The sequence below is a fragment of the Eulemur rufifrons genome, chromosome 30 (genome assembly GCF_041146395.1).
Source record: "Eulemur rufifrons isolate Redbay chromosome 30, OSU_ERuf_1, whole genome shotgun sequence".
Lineage (NCBI taxonomy): Eukaryota > Metazoa > Chordata > Mammalia > Primates > Lemuridae > Eulemur > Eulemur rufifrons.
Genome location: NC_091012.1, coordinates 126,607,136 through 126,628,732, shown reverse-complemented (window position 1 = coordinate 126,628,732; position 21,597 = coordinate 126,607,136). Strand labels below are relative to the sequence as shown.

At 39.0% G+C, this 21,597-nt stretch overlaps 1 protein-coding gene across 2 annotated transcripts in view; it reads left to right on the top strand.

The window, feature by feature from the left end:
- The window catches only part of PHEX (phosphate regulating endopeptidase X-linked), a 201,560-nt gene that overhangs the window by 118,294 nt on the left and 61,669 nt on the right, over positions 1-21,597 (top strand). For both annotated transcript variants that reach the window (XM_069463593.1, XM_069463594.1), the window contains exon 13: positions 17,095-17,172. In XM_069463593.1, the coding sequence (XP_069319694.1) occupies positions 17,095-17,172 (78 nt within the window). The remainder of the gene's footprint in view (positions 1-17,094; positions 17,173-21,597) is intronic.

Genomic DNA, 21,597 nt, shown 5'->3' with positions numbered 1-21,597 from the left:
TCAACTCTGATGTTAAGTTATAAAGCTAATTTACAAGTTTATGGAAAAATTCAGCTTGTTCTTCTAGGCCTTTGAAAATAAGAGTTAAGGTTTGGCAATGTGATTTGTATAGATCCGTAATATGTCATGTTCTAATGAGGTCCTATGAGTTCTAAGTAATTTCTGATTTCCATTAAAAATTATTCATAAAAACAAGCTTATCAGGCAGAGCACTTTTGAAGTGAGAAAATTGGCAGGGCAGAAGAGGAGAAAGTCTCGTTGCCTTCCCTAACTATTTGTTACTTATTTGAGCGTCCTCTATCAGCATCTGATGAGAATGAGAGCAATGTGGGATGCCATGTGACCTTATAAGTAGGAGTTGGAAGCCCCTGCAAAGTTTCCAGCCTGGTGTCACCTCAGATCCAGGCCATTAGTATTCAGAAAAATAAACACAACTTTTCCTCAGGTGATTCCAATGAGCAAGCGAGTTTGAGAAGCAGAGCCCTACTGGAGCAGTGCTTCTGCAACTTGAACATGCAGGCCAGTCTCCAGGGGCCCTGGCTAAAATGCAGATTCTTAGTAAGTTTGGAGTGGAGTCTGAGAGTCTGCATTTCTAACATGCTCCCAGGGAGGATGATGCTGTTGGACCATGGAGCACATACTTTGAGTAACAAGAGTGTAAAGCAGAGGGTGGCAAACTTTTCATGTACAGGGCCTGATGGTAAATATATTGGGCTTTGCAGGCCATGTGGTCTCTGTTGCAGCTACTCAAATCTGCTGTGTGGCACAAAGTTAGCCAAATGCAATAGATAAACAAATGGGTGTGGCTGTGTGTCAATAAAACTTTATTTACAAAAGCAGGCAACAGCCTGAATTTGTCCTGCAGGCCGTAGCTTGCTGACTTGGTCTAGAGCTTTCCTTGTCTCATGTTTTTGACCAAAAACTTGCTTCTTTCCTTTCTTGTTGGGCTGAATCTAAGGTAAGAATTAAGTATTTTGTAAGAGGTTACTCAATGGCTTTGTTGAATGATGAATAATTGATGATGACATTTAGGCTGCTGTTTACAAACAGCCCATGTTGTCCCTTGGCTGTGGCTCATTGCTTTGCCTTGAGTATAGGTGGCCTTTCTAATTTCCCTCCCTAAGACTGCCTTTTCAGAGGTGAATCATGGACACGCTTGAAGCTCTGACTCAGGGGGATGGGGGGGGCATGGGCAATATATATAACCTAAACTTTTGTACCCCCATAATAAGCTAAAATTAAAAAAAAAAACGCAAAAAACCAGAGCTCAGATTTGTTCTAAAATGTGGCCCATGAACATCTCAGAATAAATAGCCAGGTCTGAACTGTGGAGGCAGAGTGTTGCTTCAGGTCACATTTCCTTGACCTGTGTTCTGATACTCACCTCTGCAGTTTAGTCTGAGGGGATGGAGACTGGCATTCTGGCTATCTGAGAGGTAGAGAGCAGAGAGGCACCTGGACACATGCAATTCACCTTAAGATATGTCATGCTGTAGATATGGCTATTATGGTAGCAGAGAGTGAAGTGTTGCTGATAATATATTCTTACAAACAGATAATGCAGGACCAAGTTGTCAGAGTTTTGGGGGACCCAAATTTGGAACCAAGGACTCATAGCTCAGAAGGGCTATGTTCCCATCTCATGGGCTTCTGGGGCAGGCACAAGGTTCCTGGTCTGCTGCTCATGGCTATTCCTGCATTTCAAACCCCAAAGCTAGGGAGGCCTAAGCTTCAGGAAAGTTTTGTGTTTAATTGGTTCAAAACTGAAACTGACCCTCATCAGTCTTTGTGACAGTGCTAGGATTCCTAAGGGAGAGGTGCTAGTCCTCTTCTGAAATGGAAGGACGAGGGCCAGGAATCTTTCAGCCAGGGGTGCTCATGCTAGAGTCCATTTCTCAGGTAGTTTTGGCTGTGGATTTCCTCCATGAGATTGACAGTCTTCTCTCCCTGTGGCCCCATTCCCTCGGATACCATCATCTAATTGACCTTAGTGCCTTGACTAGTCTTCAAAATAAATGTTCTGCTATTTCAAGACTGGAAATAGTCTGTTGTCTCTCCTTTCCACTCCCTCATTATTCTTGTACTTTCCTGCCTTTTCATTTTGACGTCCCCTCTTTTTTTTTTTTTTTTTTTTTTTTTTTTTTTTGAGACAGAGTCTCACTCTGTTGCCCAGGCTAGAGTGAGTGCCGTGGCGTCAGCCTAGCTCACAGCAACCTCAAACTCCTGAGCTCAAGGGATCCTCCTGTCTCAGCCTCCCGAGTAGCTGGGACTACAGGCATGTGCCACCATGCCCGGCTAATTTTTTCTATGTATATTTTTAGCTGTCCATATAATTTCTTTTCTATTTTTAGTAGAGATGGGGTCTCGCTCTTGCTCAGGCTGGTCTCGAACTCCTGAGCTCAAACGATCCGCCCACCTCGGCCTCCCAGAGTGCTAGGATTACAGGCGTGAGCCCCCGCGCCCGGCCTTGACGTCCCCTCTTGGCAAAGTCTTAGTCTGCCAGGGGCTCTCATTAAATGTTTAGTTCCACTGGTATCCAGAATCAAAAGCTTAGTGATATGGTTTTTAGGGAGGGATGGAGAACTTCGTAAAAGTATGCTTATAAGTATGTCTGCATGTGTCTTTTCATTCTTACAGTTGAAAATATCATTTGTCTTGGCATGTTTAATATGGTTACTGATGGAGAGGTGGTTTGTACTTTACACATTATTCAGTTCATTTGGATTTGTAAAAATGAATACTATTTATACATTAGAATATTATTTTTCATCCCTCAAAAGACAGTGTATGCTGGGAAAACATGGACTTTGAAGTCAGAATAAGGCTAAATTAATCTGGGTGAGAAGCTGGTTTTGGCTTTTATTGCCTATGTGACTTGAGCAGTGAGTTACTTCCCCTTTTTGAGTCTCAGCTTATCAGCTGTGAAATGAGGGATGATCTGTACCCACATTGTAGAGTTGAGGTAAGATTTAGATCTGATGATGAAATAAAGCACTTAGCACAGTACTTGGTACATGGTAGGGGTTCAACAAAAAGCATTATCTTTGTTATAATAAATAAATCTTATTTCTATTGGTACTGTTTCTGTTTAGCTCTGAGATCTTTCCTCTTTGAAAATAACCTTTCCACAAGGCCCTTCCTTTCCCATCCTCTCCCATCCCGTCTCATCCCATCCTATTCTCTACCTTCTTCTACTGGTCTTTCTTTTTCTTCCCATTCTCCACATGCCACTGACTATGAACTCCCGAAGGACAGGAATACGTCTCCATTTCTGCTACACACAACAGCATGGATGAATTTCCCAGATGTGCTATTGAATGAACGAAGCCACGTACAAAAGAGTACACACTTTTTTTGAAGTTCAAGATCAGGCAAAACTAATTTATAGAGATTGAGGTCAGAATAGTGGTTCTCTTGGGGGTGGAGGGATTATTGACTGGAAAGGCACCCAAGGGAGACTTCTGGGTGCTCTAAAAGTTTTAAAATCTTGTCTCAGATCTACTAATCCAGGGGTGTGTGTGTTTAAAAACATATTTGATTTATACACTTAATGTTTGTGCACTTTGTATAACTCAATAAAAATTTAAAAAGATGTTTCCCACGATGGGGTTCTTATTTGACCATTCAGTAAAAGGTTGAATATTGAACAGATGTTATAGTGAAGTAAGTGGTCAATCTTAATCACCATGTGACTAAGGGCAAATTTTAAGGAAGATGTAACATACATTTTGAAAGACATGGTGGGCATGATTCATAATTGATAGAGTTCACACTGTTATTCACAACACTGCTTGAATGTTCACCTAGCTGTTTCAGAAAATATAGTAAATGGGGATGGGGATGACAGGACTTGCTATTTGGGACAGTTTGTGTAGGTGGCATGGCAGGGAACAGAGGAGAGGGACACAGTCCTGTCAGATTGGTAGAAAAACCTTAGTTTTTAATTGATTCTTGTTCCTCCACCCCCTTCCTTTCTCACCCTCCCTTTGTCCTTTTATCAATTCTATTTGGAAATGAAATCTGTGACTCTAATAGATGCTACTGACACTTGCACGGCAATTCTACCAGATGGTATTTGAATCTCGGGTATTCTATGAAAAATGAAAAGACCAAACACATGCACAAATAAATGAAGGTTGAATTAATCTTTATAATTAAATAGAATATTACCCTGCTATGACTGATTTTAGCTTTCAAACTAGATTTCATGCTAATTTTTCAGTGAACTGTAATTGTATTAACGTGGCTTTTTAGATGCCTGAAAGTACTTAAAAACACATTTTGCCAAGTTACTGAGAGAAAAGTTATCAGAACTTTTAATCTAAACATCTCTGAGATGTTGCGGTATATTTATATCATGACTTACAGCTGCAAAGCATTTTCCAATTGTTGATTTATTCTTTGTCCCTTATCATTCTGGGATTTAGGTGGCATTGGCCAGAAATAGGGTTGAATTGCTAGTGCCTGAGGCACCTTCGAGAATCGGTAGGAGGGAAGATGGCAGTGTTTTCTCCATAAAGTGCTCCTAATAGCACAGTAGTGGTGACTATTAGTGAAAGCCCTAAGGATTATTGAAGGAGTGGATAATTCCCCTTCTTATGAATGGATAATATCGTGTTGGGGGCTTTCAGAAGCCTTGGCAAGTACCACAATCTAGAGCAGAGGGTGTCTCACTCAAACTTGAGCATGCTTGAAAATCCCTTACAGCAGTGTTTCTCAACCCAGGGCAATATTATACCCCCAGGGGACATTTGGCAATATCCGAAGATATTTTTGGTCACAACTGTGGAGGGGTATTACTGGCATTTAGTGGGCAGAGGCGAGGGATGCTGCTAAACATCCTGCAATGCACAAGGCAGTCCCCCACACATAAGAATGAGTCTTCCTCAAATGTCAATAGTGCCAAGGTTGAGAAACCCTGACTTATGGTAAGGTTTGTCATAATGCAGATTCCTGGGTCCCAGTCCAGAGACACGCTGACTTAATAGGTCTAGGGTGGGCCTCCCAATTTGTATTTTTAACAAGCTCCCAAGTGACACTGATGCTGCCAGTCCAAAGACAAAGCTTTGAGAAGCCCTAAACTAGAGGATGCCAATGTCAAAGGAATAAGCAATATGTATGAGCATTGGCCCTATGACATCCCCCTCTTTTAGAAAAACTACATGAGAATTCCCACTCGCCTAATTTAATAATTCACCAAGTTCTCTCATTTGATCTCTCCCCTCTACCTTATGAGGGAGTTTACTCAGAAGGTTTTCTTTTAGTTGGTAAAGAATTGTTCACATAAGAGCTAAACCTTAAAGGGAAAAATGATGACAATTCCCACTCAATTGAACTGTTGATGAGAGAAGGGTATATATTTATTTAAGTTAATCTCCAACTTGCCTCTTGTTTAAATAAGTAATTTAATAATTGGAGGAGGATTAAGCAGCTGATTAAATTTCTCTGAGAAATGTTAGGTGTTAGGACCTAGGTATTGCAGGTGCATTTCTAAGCCCTTTGAATCTTGACATTTGAAAATGATTTTTAATAATTTGCATTTTTTTCTTTCCCCCCAAAAGTACATTGATTTTTTTCATGATATTTATTTCCATTTTTGGTGATTACTTGTATATTGGCTCTATTTTAAACTCATTTACCTCAGCAAAATAGGAATATGTATTATAGTTACATATGATTATACAGTTATATGATTGTTTAAATAATTATTATTTAATCATGTGTTTGTATGTTGATGAAGCTTTCTGAAAAGCTTGATTTTTGCACCTTGCTATTTTTCTTTGCACTTACTATCGCACTTTGTTATTTTTCCCTTGCTATCTTTACTATTGGTTCTGAAAAATTTGGGAACCTCTTATGTAGATAAGGGTTGGCAAACTTTTTTGTAAAGAGCCAAATAGTAAACATTTTGGGCTTTGTGTAGGCTAGTGGTCTCTGTTGCAACTATTCAACTCTGCTGTTGTAGCATAAAAGTGGCCATAGACAATAAATGAGTGTGGCTATTGTCAGGGAGGAAAAACTTTTCATCTACCCTCTTAGGATTAGTGTTTGGGGGACTGTGAATTAAACTGACAAAAGACACATTAGCAAGATAAAGACAAAATTTATTCACTAATATACTTGAGAGCTTGCAGAAAACATAGCCCAACAGAAGCTTTTAGAATTTGGGGCTTATATACTGTCTTAAGAAGGGGAGGGGTCGGTACTTCAGGGGACAATAAATGGTGGGAAATGACTGAGAAATATATGGGAGAACCTAATGGAAAGTGAGATTTGTTTTAGTAAGGTCTGTTTATGCACGTTCTCATCCTGGCACCAGTTTCTCATCTCTGGTGACAGGAGTCTTTCTTCTGGTACAGGAAGCTTCCCTTAATGGATGATTTATGACAGCTGAATCCTTTTGGAAGGCTCTGCTTTTAGGTGGATAAGGTGAATATAGAGAGAGCCTCTTCCAGCTTCTGTTGAGTCTCAGTTGCCTTCAGCGCAAAATAATTCTTTGGCATAGTAGCATATCCTGATCAATAAAACTTTATTTACAAAAGCAGGTGGTAGGCTGGTTTGGGCCTATGGACTGCAGTTTGCTGACCTCGGATGTGCAGCCCTGTGAGTGAGACGGAGCAAAATGTAATTTACTTTGGCTCACATAAAATCCTAATTATGATATCGGATTGTTTCTACTCTTTTATAACTTTGGCTATGTGTGGACAAATGGATTTAGCTAATTGAGGCCTAGGATATGCATTGAGCAGGTCTAGCAGCTGTTCTATTCACAAAAACTTTGTGAACTGTTTACTACATGTAATTGAAGCTAATAAAAAACACTGATTTAGAAAGTTACATGATTTGGCCACTCTCCTGTTCAGTTTTAAAGGAAATAAATGATGGTTGCCTCTATTTTTAAGGTAATATTGCCCCTACTCTCAGGGGGATAGATGTGTTGCTTTATGGATTAATGAGGGGTGGCTTTGGGTTCTGAATTCTATTGCTACTACTTGTTCCATCTACTTATTAAGAAAACTCAGATGTTGATTTTTTTAACTCTGTTGGGGGTACAGAGCTCACCCAAGTGAGAGGAATATCATAGAGACATCAGGGAAATATTTAGTGCCAGTATGACAAAATTAAGATTTGCCTGTGCCTGAGTAGTTCCTTTTGCAGACTGGAGAAACTGCTCGCCTCCAAGATACATGGAGTTGGTATTTTAGGAGAGAGGATGGACAGTATTGGTCTATAGTTTGGAACATGCCTTCCTAGAATGTTGTCCATATCAGACAGTAATGAGGATCGTCTGCTCTACTGGGGCACTACTCACACAGAGTTAAGGATGAATAATCTGAAATCTGAGCATTCCCGTCTCCCAGTTCTTACAAAATCAGAACTGCGGTTTTCATTTATAAAGCCCTCTGATTCGTGGGGGCGCTTATCCATCCTCCACCTCTGCATGATGCATCAGCTTGTGGACCACACCCAAAAGCAATTTGCAGAATTAAAGTTTCTGAAGACTCATAATAAATCAGTGCCATTCTTATCAAGGGGATAAAATTTGATTTGTCAGATAACTGCATTGTTATTATTTGTGGGGTCCTGATAGCCTCAAAGGATATTAAAGCCTGTTCCCCAGGCTAATTTTCATCGATACCATTAGCTCTGCTTAGGATTATATCTTCAGCTAAGGCATCTATGCTAGTCAATCATTTGTTTGGCATTATGGAAACTGCCATTGTTTTGAAGGATAGTGTAATTCATGTACAGTCTCCTGAACTTCCGGGAGCTTAAAGCTCAGAATTTTGATTGATGTTTAATAGTTATTACAGAACTCATCAGAGAAAATGAGGCCTTGGCGTGGTTAAGCCTGACTGGAGCTTTCAAAGCCATTGCAAGCTTGAGAAAGTTGCCCTATAAATTGTTTGCGAAAGGGAAGTGATCAGTTGTTCGTTCCATTTCTTAATAAAAAAGAAAGAATATGCTAAGAGACTTAACCATGTAGACTAAAACACAAAGCTGTTTAATTAAGTGATTAAAACGATCTCTTTGATGTAAAACATGCAAGACATTTGAGAATTTGCCTGACTTTCCCAAATAGCCAAGTCAGTAGGGATTACAACAAATGAGCTTTTCCTCTTGCTTTCTGTAGATAGCTTAATACTGAGTGGCCTGAAAAATTCAGGAGTAAAGCCGTCAACCTAACCAATCTTTATTCTTTTTCTTTTTTTTTCCTTTTCTTTTTTCTTTTTTTTGAGACAGAGTCTCACTTTGTTGCCTGGGCTAGAGTGCTGTGGCGTCAGCCTAGCTCACAGCAACCTCAAACTCCTGGGCTCAAGCGATCCTCGTGCCTCAGCCCCCCGAGTAGCTGGGACTACAGGCATGCACCACTATGCCCGGCCCATTTTTCTATATATATTTTTAGCTGTCCATATAATTTCTTTCTATTTTTAGTAGAGACGGGGTCTCGCTCTTGCTCAGGCTGGTCTCGAACTCCTGAGCTCAAACAATCCGCCCGCCTCAGCCTCCCAGAGTGCTAGGATTATAGGCGTGAGCCACTGCGCCCGGCCTAACCTAACCAATCTTTAAATCAGTTTGGTCATCTGTGTAAAAATTATATGCCATTTCAGGGCTCACAGCCAAATAAAGCAGAATTATGTTTGGTTCTGTTCTTCCCACTAGCATTATCAAGTTGTAGTGTACCCTGTGGAAAATTCTGGGAAGGTGAGGGTGACTTGAGGGTTTAAATCATGTTGTGTATTAAGTTTTCAACGTTCCTTGTTTTTCTGAGTTCATTTGCGATAGCTATTCTCTCTTTTAAAGTAATAATCTTCACTTTATGAACCCTCTGTAGTCTCCATAGAAATTAATTGTGATGTTTAAAGCTTTAGCCATTAGTAAGACTTTAGGGCAAGGAATAAACTCCCAAGCAACTAAGATTTGTTGCATGTACATGGTAATAATAGCAAAGAGCAAAACATAAGCAAATAAAAATCTCAACAGCTAAGCCATGCATGCACGTGTGTACACATGCACATGAACCACACTGTGGAGCATGGGTCAGCATTGTTAAGAACTTACTGTGTACTAGCCTCTGAGCTGTGAATTGAGGCAATTCAATGAACAATCTACCCTCACTGAATTATCTATGTTGGCCTAGTAAGCTATGGCCCTTGGGCCAGATTTGGCATGTTGTCTGTTTTTGTATGGTTCGTAGGCTAAGCAAGGATTTTACATTTTTAAATGGTTTTAAAAAATCAAAAGGAGAATATATCACAATACATGAAAATTATATGAGATTCAAATTTCAGTGTCTATAAATAAAGTTTTATTGGAACACAGCCACAGCCATTCATTTATGTATTGTCCCAGCTTGTCTCTACTTTCCCAGGTACAGTGGCAGAGTTGAGTAGTTGTGCAGAAACCATATGGCCTACAAAAGCTAAAATATTTACTATCTGGCACTTTGCAGGAAAAGTTTGATAACCCCTGATCTAGGTAATGCAATCTTACTTTATTCCTTTGCTATCTGAATATTTCTTTCAACTCTCTATTTCACTTTATTGGTATTAGAAGTTAAATGTGTCCACATTCTACAGATGAGAAAATGAGGAACAGAGAGGTTCAGATCATTAAGGTACTGATAATATATTAGTGGTGATGGCAAGTTTTTATAGAATGTTTTTCCTCAGCTTTTTAAAATAAAAATGCAGTGAGGCCATGGACCATATTATATGTTTGTATGTTCCTTTAGCACTAAGGAAATTCTTCAGCCTAGATTGCATGCTCAATAAGTATTTGTTGATTGATTGAAATAGCTTATATTAAAACATATAGTTTTGTTTGTCATTGAGAATTAACTGCAATGGATTTTACACCTTGCTCCATTTTCCAGAAGATTTCTAGGTTCTCACGAAGGCTCTCTCTTTTTTCCCCTCTATTTTTTTCTCCTGTGGTAAGATTAGTTAATATGGAAATGTACCTTGATGTGAAAGGCACTGAATGATGTTCATGATCTTATGTTAGGCCTTTTATATTTAAAAGTCAAATATAAAATATAGATTTTTATATTTTCTGATACTATTGATGACATTGATCAGAGTGGGTTTATCAACTAAATTAGTCACTACATGTATCAATATTTATTGAGCATTGTTGAGCATTGATTACTTGCTATATGCCTGCCATTGTGTTCCATGTGGAAAACACAATGGTGATTAAGTGGAATAGCCCATTGACTTAATTTGAATAGTTTCAGAAAGAAGGTTCTCTCAGCTAGGAAAACCTCCCTTATAATTGGATCTATCCCTTTGGATAATAAACTACTCTTTTAAATACAGGTATTTCTCTAGAGTTAATACATTAGATTGCTATTAGTCACTCACATTTTATCATAAATTAGTTTGAAGCCCCAATGACAGCGAATGGATTAGCTCTCTTGAAGGAATAATAGTTTTGATGGATGAGGAGGGAAGGAAGAGATGACTCTGGAGCACAGTGCATTGCCAAGGAAAGGCCAATTTGGGTATGATGGGATAGCAAGGGAAATGAACACACAGAGCCTGCTGGCTGTTGGGAGGAACAGATACAGGAATGAGAAAGGGAAGAAGGCAGAAACCAAGATGGTGAATGCTAAAGACAACCTTTATCTTTTGTCTTTTTTAGGGTTAGATTTCATAGTGTCCATTTCAGAGGTGTGCAAATAGTAGCCCTCAAAAGAATCCTTCAACTTTTGGGGGAGTTGTGAATAGCCTGAATTCTTCTAGCTCATGTGCACAGTCTGGCTTTGCTAGGGAAATCTTCCACCATGCTCTAAGAAGCTTGTGGGTACATCTGTCTCCCATTGATCACATGGTTGTCTCAATAGCCTTTCTCTCTCAACACTTTTTCTCTCATTGGTTTCTCTCTCACCAAAATTGTGGCCTTCTGAAACTGGACCTATGACTAAAGAGAGTGACATTATTTTACAAGAGCCTTCAGGTATTTGGTTGAGGTTGTAATCTGGCCTGGACTCCCCTGAAAGATCCTCCAAACAGGCACATAACATTTACTCCAAATCCTTGGAAGAAGTCATGTTTCTACTTTCTCTGTGTAGTCTACAACTAACATTTATTCATCAAGCACTCTGGACCAAGGGATAAAAAAGTATTTTATATGCAATGTCATTCTAAACTCTTACAGCCAACGCTATGAAAAAGGTACTAATTTTTTTCTCAAACTACATCTGATGACAGTGTGTTAGGATTCCATTAGGCTATAGCTAATGGAAGTATGACACATAATGCCTCAAACAAATAAGGGGTTTATTTGCCTCATGTCATGAAGGGGAAGTGGGGCAGTCCAGTCCTAAAATGGTGGGCTCCAGATGCCATCAGCTTTTCATCCCACCATCTATAGCATGTAGGTTTCTTCCTCATATTTATTGCCCTGTGGTTACAAAATGGCTGCTTTACCTCTGGAATTACATCGGCATTCCAGAAAGGAACAAGAGGAAAGGCTAAGGCAGTGGTTGTCAACTGGGGGTGATTTTTGCCCCAGGGGACATTTGGCAATATATGGAGGCATTTTTGGTTGTCACAACTTGTTGGGGGGGAGTTGCTACTGGTATCCAATGTGTAGAAGCCAAAATACTGCTAAACTTCCTACAATATATAGGACAATGCCCACAACAAGAATTATCTCCCAAAATGTCAATAGTTTTGAGGTTGAGAAACCCTGGATTAAAGGCAGAAAGCACATGCCAGTGAGTCTGTCCTCTTTTAAAATGGATTCTTGGAAGTACAACAAGGACTTTCAGTTATATGTCATTGGCTCGAATCTCACCCCATAGCCGACTCCAGTTGTAAAACAAGCTGAGAAACAGCTATTTTTTGTTGGTTCCACTGTCATCCTGAACAGAATTGGGGCCTGATAGTAAAGAAGAAGAAAGGGATAACAAATACTGGATAGACAATAGGCAATGTTTGCTTCAGAAAAGTCAAGTACTTTGCCCAAGGTCATAAAGGTAGTGAAGATAAGCAGCTACTTGAGCCTCCTCCATTGAGAAAAGATGTCTAGTTGCCAAGGACAGCTCCTCTTCAGATGTGTATATGAATACATGTTATGGAAAACTCTGGAGTTTTTGTTCAGCCACAAACAGCCTAGGAAATATTTTTTTGCAGGATATGATATACAATCTGTTAAATATTCATATCACTGTTCCCTCAGCATTTGCAGTGGAACTTGCCTTTCCTTGTTGTCCACATAACCAATGGAATAATCAATTTTAGACCTGCCTCACTGATATTGATTTTGACCTGCCTTTCAAGCCATCAAACTATTGGTGCTTCACCTCTCCCATTCTGAGAAAGTTAAAAAGTGATGTGATCACTATTTGCCTTAGGGTTCATTCAGGAAAACAGATGATTTTCTAAGTATATTAAGTGGGAAGATATTTAATACAGGGAATTGGAGGCTAATGCAACCATTCAGAGGGTTGGGGAGTGAAAGGCAGAGCTGGCCAATGATCTCTACACCAGTGAGATCTTCTCAGAAGAATGCCTGGAAGTTGCTGGCAAAGTGCTGTGTCTGCTTTCTGCAGATGGCCATGTGCCTGCCTATGGTTACCAACAACAAATACATGGTGTCGCCTTCTCTTCTACCTTCGGAGTAGTTCTCATTGGCAGTCTAACCTGGAGCCATGCTCCATGGGCTATTGTGAGATGTATTAATAGTTCTGAAGCTTCTCAGGGAAGAATGTAGAATAAGGTAGGATGGGATGATGTGGCATTGACAGCAGACTCTCTGGAAGAAGAAGCATTTGAGTCTGAGTAGAAATTTTGGGGAGGAAGAGCATTCTATTCAGATGTTGGAATGTTGCTACGAGTATTATTCATTCTAGCTATGAATCCTTGGGAGGTAAAGAGGAATTCTTTGTATCTCTGTACTAATTCTCTTCATGTCACAGTGCTGCTAAATAAATAATAAAAAAGATTTCAATGACCTGCGTATATGGTGCAGAAGGTAATATATTCTGTGAGGCTCTGTAGTGCAGTGGTGGTGGTGGGGGGTCCCAGAGCATGAGGTTTGAAAAACAATGCATAATTCACCAGCATGCGCTAGAAAGACTAGTTTTCAGAAAACAATTGTGGATGACTCAGCTTATATATTTCTTTCTTTTCTTTTCATTTTTTTGTTTTGTTTTTGGGAAACTATCCAGAGCTCTTTATTTGCTATAGTTATGCATATGACTGACTTATGGTGAGCTGATAAAATACAGTGAGAAATTAAATACAATGAAGGAAATAATAATTTCAGAACAAGGTAACCTATAGACATATGACATGTCATTTGGTATTGGGTGGAGAGTTGTAACCTCTAGTTATCTGCTATCTGGGTCATACCAGGCTTTTAGTGTGTGTAACTCACAGGGTTTTGAAGGCATAATTTGATCTGTGCTATATTTGAGTCTCTGGAACAGCAAAACCCATTATGATTGTGTCCTACAACACTTGTAAAATCCTCTCAGAGTCCTGAGTTTCACGTTTCTGCTGATATTTAATATTTGAATTTTCTCAAGGAAGATAAGGAAAATGTACTATCTTATTCTATTTATTTCTTGAGGAAAATCGAAAGGGACTAAAGGAAAAAACTTCTTACCAAGAGCAGTGTGTAAAGGTCACTGGTTTTGCTTTGCTGCTTTGCTGGAAAAAAAGCAACGTGTTTGGGGTTGCCTGGGTCTTCTGTTGGGTCATCTGGAGGCAGATCTGGGGATAAGGATTCCTGTGCAGGTGATTAATTAAGCAAATACTCCCAAGAAACACCAGCATGGGAGTGGGAGAAGCAAGACAGGGAGGGGCAAGAGGCAGGCAAAAGTGTGATTTCAGGGGACATCTCAGCACTAGTTCTATCCAGCAAGGAACTCTGGAAGTGCAAATTATACCTCAGAGTTTGTCCTGAATTGAGGCAAAGGCTTTCATACTCTTGCTACAGTCAGTTATTGGCTAAGGGTTGTCTGGGTGGAGGTGGAGGTAGATTGGGCAGAAGGCAAATAAATTCCCAGGAGCTAGCTGTTTTTGAGCACAGGCAAGGAGCTTTAGTCGCCCTAGGGCAGGCCTTCAAAGAGTCTCAGGTGCTGGCCCTTAGAAAAGAAAAGAACATAGATGCTGGGGAGGGATGTACAAAAATGATAAAAGGAATCCTAGGGGATCTGGTCAGAGCCCTGAGAATATAGTTAGAATGTACTTGTAAGCTTCTCTTTTGCTTTTGTGAAACCCAGAATCTGGGGAGAGAAGAGAGAGATATTCACATAGAACTGTAAAGTTTCTCTAAAGTAAGGGTTGACAAAGGGCCAGACATATATATATATATATGAAAAATTAGCCGGGCATGGTAGCACATGCCTGTAGTCCCAGCTACTTGGGTGGCTGAGGCAGGAGGATCACTTGAGCCCAGGAGTTTGAGGTTGCTGTGAGCTAGGCTGATGCCACGGCACTCTAGCCCGGGCAACAGAGTGAGACTGTGTCTCAATAAATAGATAAATAAATAGATAGATAGATAGCCAGACAAACTATTTGAGGCTTTGTGGGCCACCGGGTTTTGGTCCCAATTACTCAACTCCACAGTTGTAGACAAAAGCAGCCATAGATAATAGATAAATGAATGAGTGTGGCTGTGTTGCAATAAAACTTTATTTATAAAACAGGTGGGAAAGGGTGACTGGATTTGGCCCAGGGGTCATAGTTTGCTAATCTCTGCTCTAGAGGCTCTTTATATGTACCTAAGGTGATTTTGCCTTTATTAATTCCCTATATGCTGCAAAACACAGAGGATAATTAGTACTTTTATCTATCAAAAGGATGGTTATGACATTATGATTTATCTTTTTTTTTTTTTTTTTTTTTTGAGACAGAGTCTTGCTCTGTCACCTGGGCTAGAGTGCCATGGCATCAGCCTAGTTCACAGCAACCTCAAACTCCTGGGCTCAAGTGATCCTCTGGCCTCAGCCTCCCGAGTAGCTGGGACTACAGGCACGTGCCACCATGCCTGGCTAATTTTTTTATACTTTTAGTTGCCTGGCTAATTTCTTTCTATTTTTAGTAGAGACAGGGTCTTGCTCTTGCTCAGGCTGGTCTTGAACTCCTGACTTGAAGCGATCCTCCTGCCTTGGCCTCCCAGAGTGCTAGGATTACAGGCATGAGCCACCATGCCCGGCCATGACTTATCGTAAATTATTGTAGACCCTAACCTCCAATTTTTCTGGCATCTTGGCTATCATTCACAATGTTGCAAGGATAATTTTCCTGAAGCATGACTCATCTCCTTTTACCTCCCTGCTAAAGATATTTAGCTCTCTCTTAGCTATAAAATAAAATATAGACTCGTTAGCATGGCATTCAGGAGTCTCTGTGATCTGACCCAAGCCAATTTTCCTGCATTATCTTCTGCTCTTCACTTTTGTGTATTTATGGTCTGGCTTCATCAAATTACTAACCATCTCTCAAATATGCCATGTGTTTCCTGTCTCCCTGTATTCTTTCATTTTTATTTATTTAAACTGACAAAATTTTGTACGTATTTATGTTGTACAATATGATGTTTTGATATATGTATACATTGTAGAATGGGTAAATCAAGCTAATTAACATATCCATTACCTCACAATTTATGATTTTTTTGTGGTAAGAACATTTAAAATCTACTCTCTTAGCTATCTTCAAGTATACAATACTTTGTTATTAACTATAGTAACCATGTTGTGCAAAAATATTCTGAACTATTCCTCCCATCTAACTGAAATTTTGTATCCTTTTATCAACCTCTCCTAACCCCAACCGCAATCCCTGGCTCATGATAACCACCATTCTATTAATACTTTCTGCTTCTATGAGTTTGACTTTTATAGGTTCCACATATGAGTGAGATCATGTGGTATTTGTCTTTCTGTGCCTGGCTTATTTCACGTAGCATAATTCCTTCAGGTTCATCCATGTTGTCACAAATGACAGGATTTCCTTCTTTATAAAGCTGAATATTATTCCATTGTGTATATACATACCACATTTAAAAAAATCCATTCATCCATTTATAGACACTTAGGTTGATTCCATATCTTGGCTATTTTGAATAGTGTTTCAGTGAACATGGAGGTGCTGATATATCTGCAACATATTGATTTCATTTCATTTGGATATATACACACAAAGGTCTAGAATTTAAGATAAGTCATAATGTCATAACCATCCTTTTGATAGACAAAGGTACTAATTATCCTCTGTGTTTTGGTGCATATAGGGAATGAATAGTCCCAGAAGTGGGATTACTGGATCATATGGTAGTTCTACTTTTAATTTTTTGAGGAAACTCCATGATATTTTCCATAGTGATCGTATCGATTTACATTGCCACCAACAGTGTGCAAGGATTCCCTTTTTTCTCCACACCCTCCCCAAAACTTATCTCTTCTCTTGTTGATAACAGCCATCCTAGCAGATGTGAAGTGATATCTCAAAGTGGTTTAACTTTTCATTTCCCTGATGATTAGTAATAATGCTGAGCATTTTTTAATATACCTGTTGGCCATTTGTCTGTCTTCTTTTGAGAAATGTCTTTTCACATCCTTGTGCCATTTTTCATTTGGGTTATTTGTTTTCTTGCTATGAGTTGAGTTTTTAAAATATATTTTGGATATTAACCCCTTATCAGATGTATGGTTCACAAATAGTTTTTCTTCCCTGTCTTTGCCCCTGTATCCTCTCCTGAAATGTTCTTTCTCTCAGCTCCACATTTTGAAATCCTAACCATTCTTTACGACTCAATTTGGTCATCTTCTTCATTAAACATTTTCCCCATGAAGAATGTCTTTGCTCTGGACTTTGAGAACAACATTGTCTATTTCTATTAACATTTTTATTTTGTTTACTTTGTGCTAGGTAATTATTTGGTACATTTACCACATTTTTAGTATATTGAGGGCAGGGACTAACTTTTTTTTTTTCCTCTTCGCAGTGGCTTGCATATAGTAGATATTCAGTAAATGGAGTTTTCAGATGAGGATTGCATTCTTCCATCCTGTGATTATTAATGATTTAAGTGCTGAAACTCTGACATCATTTTTCTTTTTCCTTTTTATAGGCAAGAGCTGTTTTGGCAAAAGTTGGCTATCCTGAGTTTATAATGAATGATACTCATGTTAATGAAGACCTCAAGGCAGTAAGTGCTAAATTTACTGTATTTTTTCATCTGGCAAGTTTTGCTGGCCTTGTGCCTTTCAACTAACCCAAGTCTAAGCAATTAAGCCTAGTGGTGCCAGAAAGCACCAACTTTTGATAAATTGCTTGGCTAGATATGAGCATGAATATGCCAGACATGTCACAAGATTTAGAGCAGATTCAAAATAAAGGAAGTGTCAGAAAGAATGCATAGCTGAGTGGGTACCATAAAGTAAATGGACTTGGATTTGGCCTAATTTGATCGTAAAAGAAAGAATTAAGGAAATTGAGTGTTTTACAATTAGTGGGCATGTTCTAATGGTGAATGCATCATGTTTGTTGTTAAATACTTTTTATTTGCTTCATTCATATTAAATGAATAGTAATAAATCTGCCCGCTGGGAGTTAACTTCATTAAACTTTATGAGTGTTTTGGCAAATTAAGTGCATATACATATGACTCTATAATTTATTATGAGTTGGACTATATATTTGCAGTGAGTTACTGATGAGAAATAGTAATAATTCTTTTTTATTCCAATATTTTGGGACAAGTATTTTCCAGTAGTTCTATTAATTACAAACTTTTCTAAACACAACCACTGTTATTTCCTTTCCTACAAATGGTTCTGACAAAGCATTTTTCTTCCTTACAAAAAAAGCCCTGTTTTTACCATTCACTAGGTTTTCTCAAAAAAAGTAGTCTTTTGAAGTTCTTTAACACATTAACTACCATGTGAGTTGTATTTAACTCACACTAGTTTTGGGCCCCGGGTTTTGTGACATAAAACCTGGGCAAAACCTGCAGTTGGTTTGTGAAAATCTTACTTGATGTTCTTATTGTTACAATTAATATTGACAAATTTATTCTAAAAATGTGGGTTAAATGAATAGCAGTCAATAAATTTTGTTTTTTATTAAATTTTTCATTAAATTAGAAAGGATTGTTTTGTTTTCAAAGGTTTTATTCTATTTTCTTAATAAAACACCATGGCCCCAAGGAAAAAGTTTTTTTTTTTTTCTAGTGTGGCAGTCAATGTATTAAATAACTATGGTTTTGAGGTATAGCTCTTTCCTGAAATTGTGCTTCAACAACTGGCATGCCTGAAAGCAATCCTAGCTTTGTAGATGAGCATCAGAATTTTATAAGACCATTCTAAAGTGAGAGAAAGCTTTAATTAGAAACTTTCTCCATTGGACTCCAAGATATAGCATCCCAAACTATTGATCCAGTTGCTCTAGAAGAAAGTAATTATGCTTCACAGTATCCTAAAACTCAGCCAGCCTATTTTATTATACACTGTTTTGATGATGCTGAAAAATCCCATTTTTATTATGGTAATTAAAAATACTGAAGCACTTGATGCATTCACGTACATCATCTCTTAATTCCCGTAGTGATTCTGTGAAGTAGATGTTGTTTATCCCCATTTTGCAGAAAAGGATGCAGAGCCTTAAATAAGTTAAGTGATCTCCTCACTGCCACACAGAGTGTCAGAGCCAGCACTGAAATTTTGGCTCAGGAAACTGCCTGCAATCAGAGGAGGCAGGGTGGAGACTTGCTGGGGGCTGCCTTACCAGAGCTGTTGGGAAGGAGAAGAGCAGAGGGGAGGCCACGTTGTCAAATGGTTCAGAGCACAGGCTCTGGAGTCACAGGCCTGAGTTTGAATTCTGCCTGTTCCACTTACTAGTTGTTTGATGTAGTACAGGTTACTTAACTTCAGCTAGTTTCTCTTTGGTTATCTGGATACTGGAAATAATAACCAAGTCTTAGTATTGTTGGGAAGATTACATGAGATTATATAAATGTAAAAGGACCTAGCATAATCTCTGGTGCATAGTAGGCTCACTATAAATGGTAGCTTTGTGGATCAATATAAGAACTGTTACTATTAAGAAGAGCATCACCTAGGGCAGAAAGTACCTTAGCAGGAGAACCTGAGTAATTCCATGTGTTTGGTAAATATTCCAAGTCAAGATGTGAAAGAGAAGGTTTGAGAGGCAGTTTGGTATAGTGGTTATGAACACGGAAAGTCAAAGTGCCTACAGCAAAATCTCCAGTCTGCCACTTACTCCCTGCGTGACCTAGGGTAGGTTATGTAGTCTCCCTGTTCCGCAGTTTCTTTATCTGCAGAATGCAGTTGATGACAATCCTTCCCATATAGGATTGCTATGAGGATCAAATAAGTTAACATATTTAAAGTGTTTAGGACCGACCCTGGCACACAATCAGCACGATGTAAGCGTTAGCTATGACATCCTCAATTCGCACTTATGACAGTAGATTATTTTGGTTTGGAAAAGTCATCATGAATTAACTCATGCAGTGTCCAGGTCCCTCAAATTGATTTAAAAGGCTATACAGATGGAGCACTCCCAAGTTTTAATCAAATAAGGTAGCATTTAGGGCTCATTCATAATATTTAATTGACCAAGTTTTGTTGGCAGTCTGTTGCTGTCTAAGTTGTGAGCCCCAAATTTAAGGACTCACTGAATAGAGTATCTTTTGTGAAAAGAAACCAGATACCAAACAGGATGTCATGTTGGGTATGCTTCTTCATTTCTCCGGGGCCTGAACTGAAGCTCTTAGACACCAAGATTTTTAATCACTTCTGTGAAGAAATGGCTTTCACTGGACTCATTGCCAAAGCAGACACAATTACACCCAAGAGTTTTAACAGTTTAAAAAACTGACAGTGAAAACCATTCCAAATACATGAAGTGAAAGTTATTTGTGTTCAGAACCTGATAGAGAAAATGAATAAAACCCAATGTGAAAGTAGGTGAAGAATGATGTATAGATGATAATAGTGTCACTGAGGTTAGTAGCAAAAGGACTAAAGTATGGCTGGTACACAATGGGACTGTGTTTTCAGTTTTAAGAAATGTGTAGATAAGGACTACTATAAGGCCTTTGAGAAATTTCTGGTAACACAAGCTCTCAACATGAGAGGCTGTTACAAATGAAAAACAGCTTGCTACATTTGACACAAGTGAAGATATGATTCATCAGGCACTAGTGCAAAAGGAAAGAGGAGAGAGATTAGATGATGGATCTGATGAAGGTCAAGGAGAAAGGTTGAAAACTGAAGTCGCTCATGTGGAGATAAGAGCAAATGAAAAAGAATTGAGAGGCAAATGTGAAAAAAAATCAGAGGAAAAAAATTATTTCTTTGAGGTTGACAAGGTAAACTGAGATACCCATTAAAGTACTTCTGAACAACAATCCTGTAGTTTTTGAAAAGAGCAAGAAGAAAGAAAATACCCTTTACCTGAACCCACATTAACATGCAGGAAAGCCTATTAGTTAGCCTAAAAAGGCATCGGTCCATTTTCTAATTCGCCTTGTTAAGTATTCCATTTCATTTGTCCTTAATGGAAATAGAATCAGGAGTGAGTTTATATCAGTTTTAGAAAGATCGCTGTATCAGCCAGGAAAGCAAAAAGCACACTAGGTATTTCAAACAGGGGATTTAATACAGGAAATAGGTTGGAAAGCAGAAAAGGGGAAGGTGAGATAAACCACCAATTGATAACTTTAGGAAGCAGCTGTGTGCCTAGGGACACGGAAAGGAGGAGGTGATGGATAGTGCCACCACTTAGGAGAGCAGAGGAGGAACTGCCACTCCAGAGCTGAGCTGTGGAGGAGGGACTTGAAGATTCTTCCAGAGTCATTGTCAGAAGAAGAAAGGAAGGGAAAGGGGGAGCATCGGGGCAGGATAGAGAGCAAGCAGCAACACAGCACCTTCTCCCCTCTTGCCCCAGTGTCTCCTATTGGCAGAAGCCAATTGGCAAAGGAGCCTGGGAAAAAGAATTTTCAGACTCCCAGTCCCCAGCATTATAGAACAGAGTGAGAGGGTGAGCATGCAGCTGAGAGATGACAGGTAAATAACCGGCATGGTTAGGTACTTCTCTCATTCTTGTGAAAGCCAGTGGAGAATTGCAGTAGAGGTTAAAGTCAGGATCATGGAGAGGGGACAGCTAGTTCCAATGCTGGTCAGCTGGCTGGTGTTCCCTGAGACTCACCCTTACATAGCTGCTCTGGGAACTGCATCTTCCACAGTATACTATATATGTGGAATGTTAAACATTTTGAACATCACGCCTGTATATAGGTGTGTATATACATATATAGAAGTTACTTACGGGCAAAGTCATCTAAACACACCAATCTTGCATATTGCTTTGTTGTTTAAATAAAGGAAAATGTAGATACAAAATCTGGATTTCATTAAGTATTCAGAAAATTCTTTGGGTGCCTACCACAAAATCATTCTTCTAGATTTTGAGTATATGTCTGAGTGTCTTTACATGGATTTAAGTTAGATGAAAGGTATCCTAGAGTTTTTACTTCCTATTGACATATATAGTGTCTTATAAAAGTGTACTTACTCATTCTACAGAGAAGCTGAACACATTTCCTTTG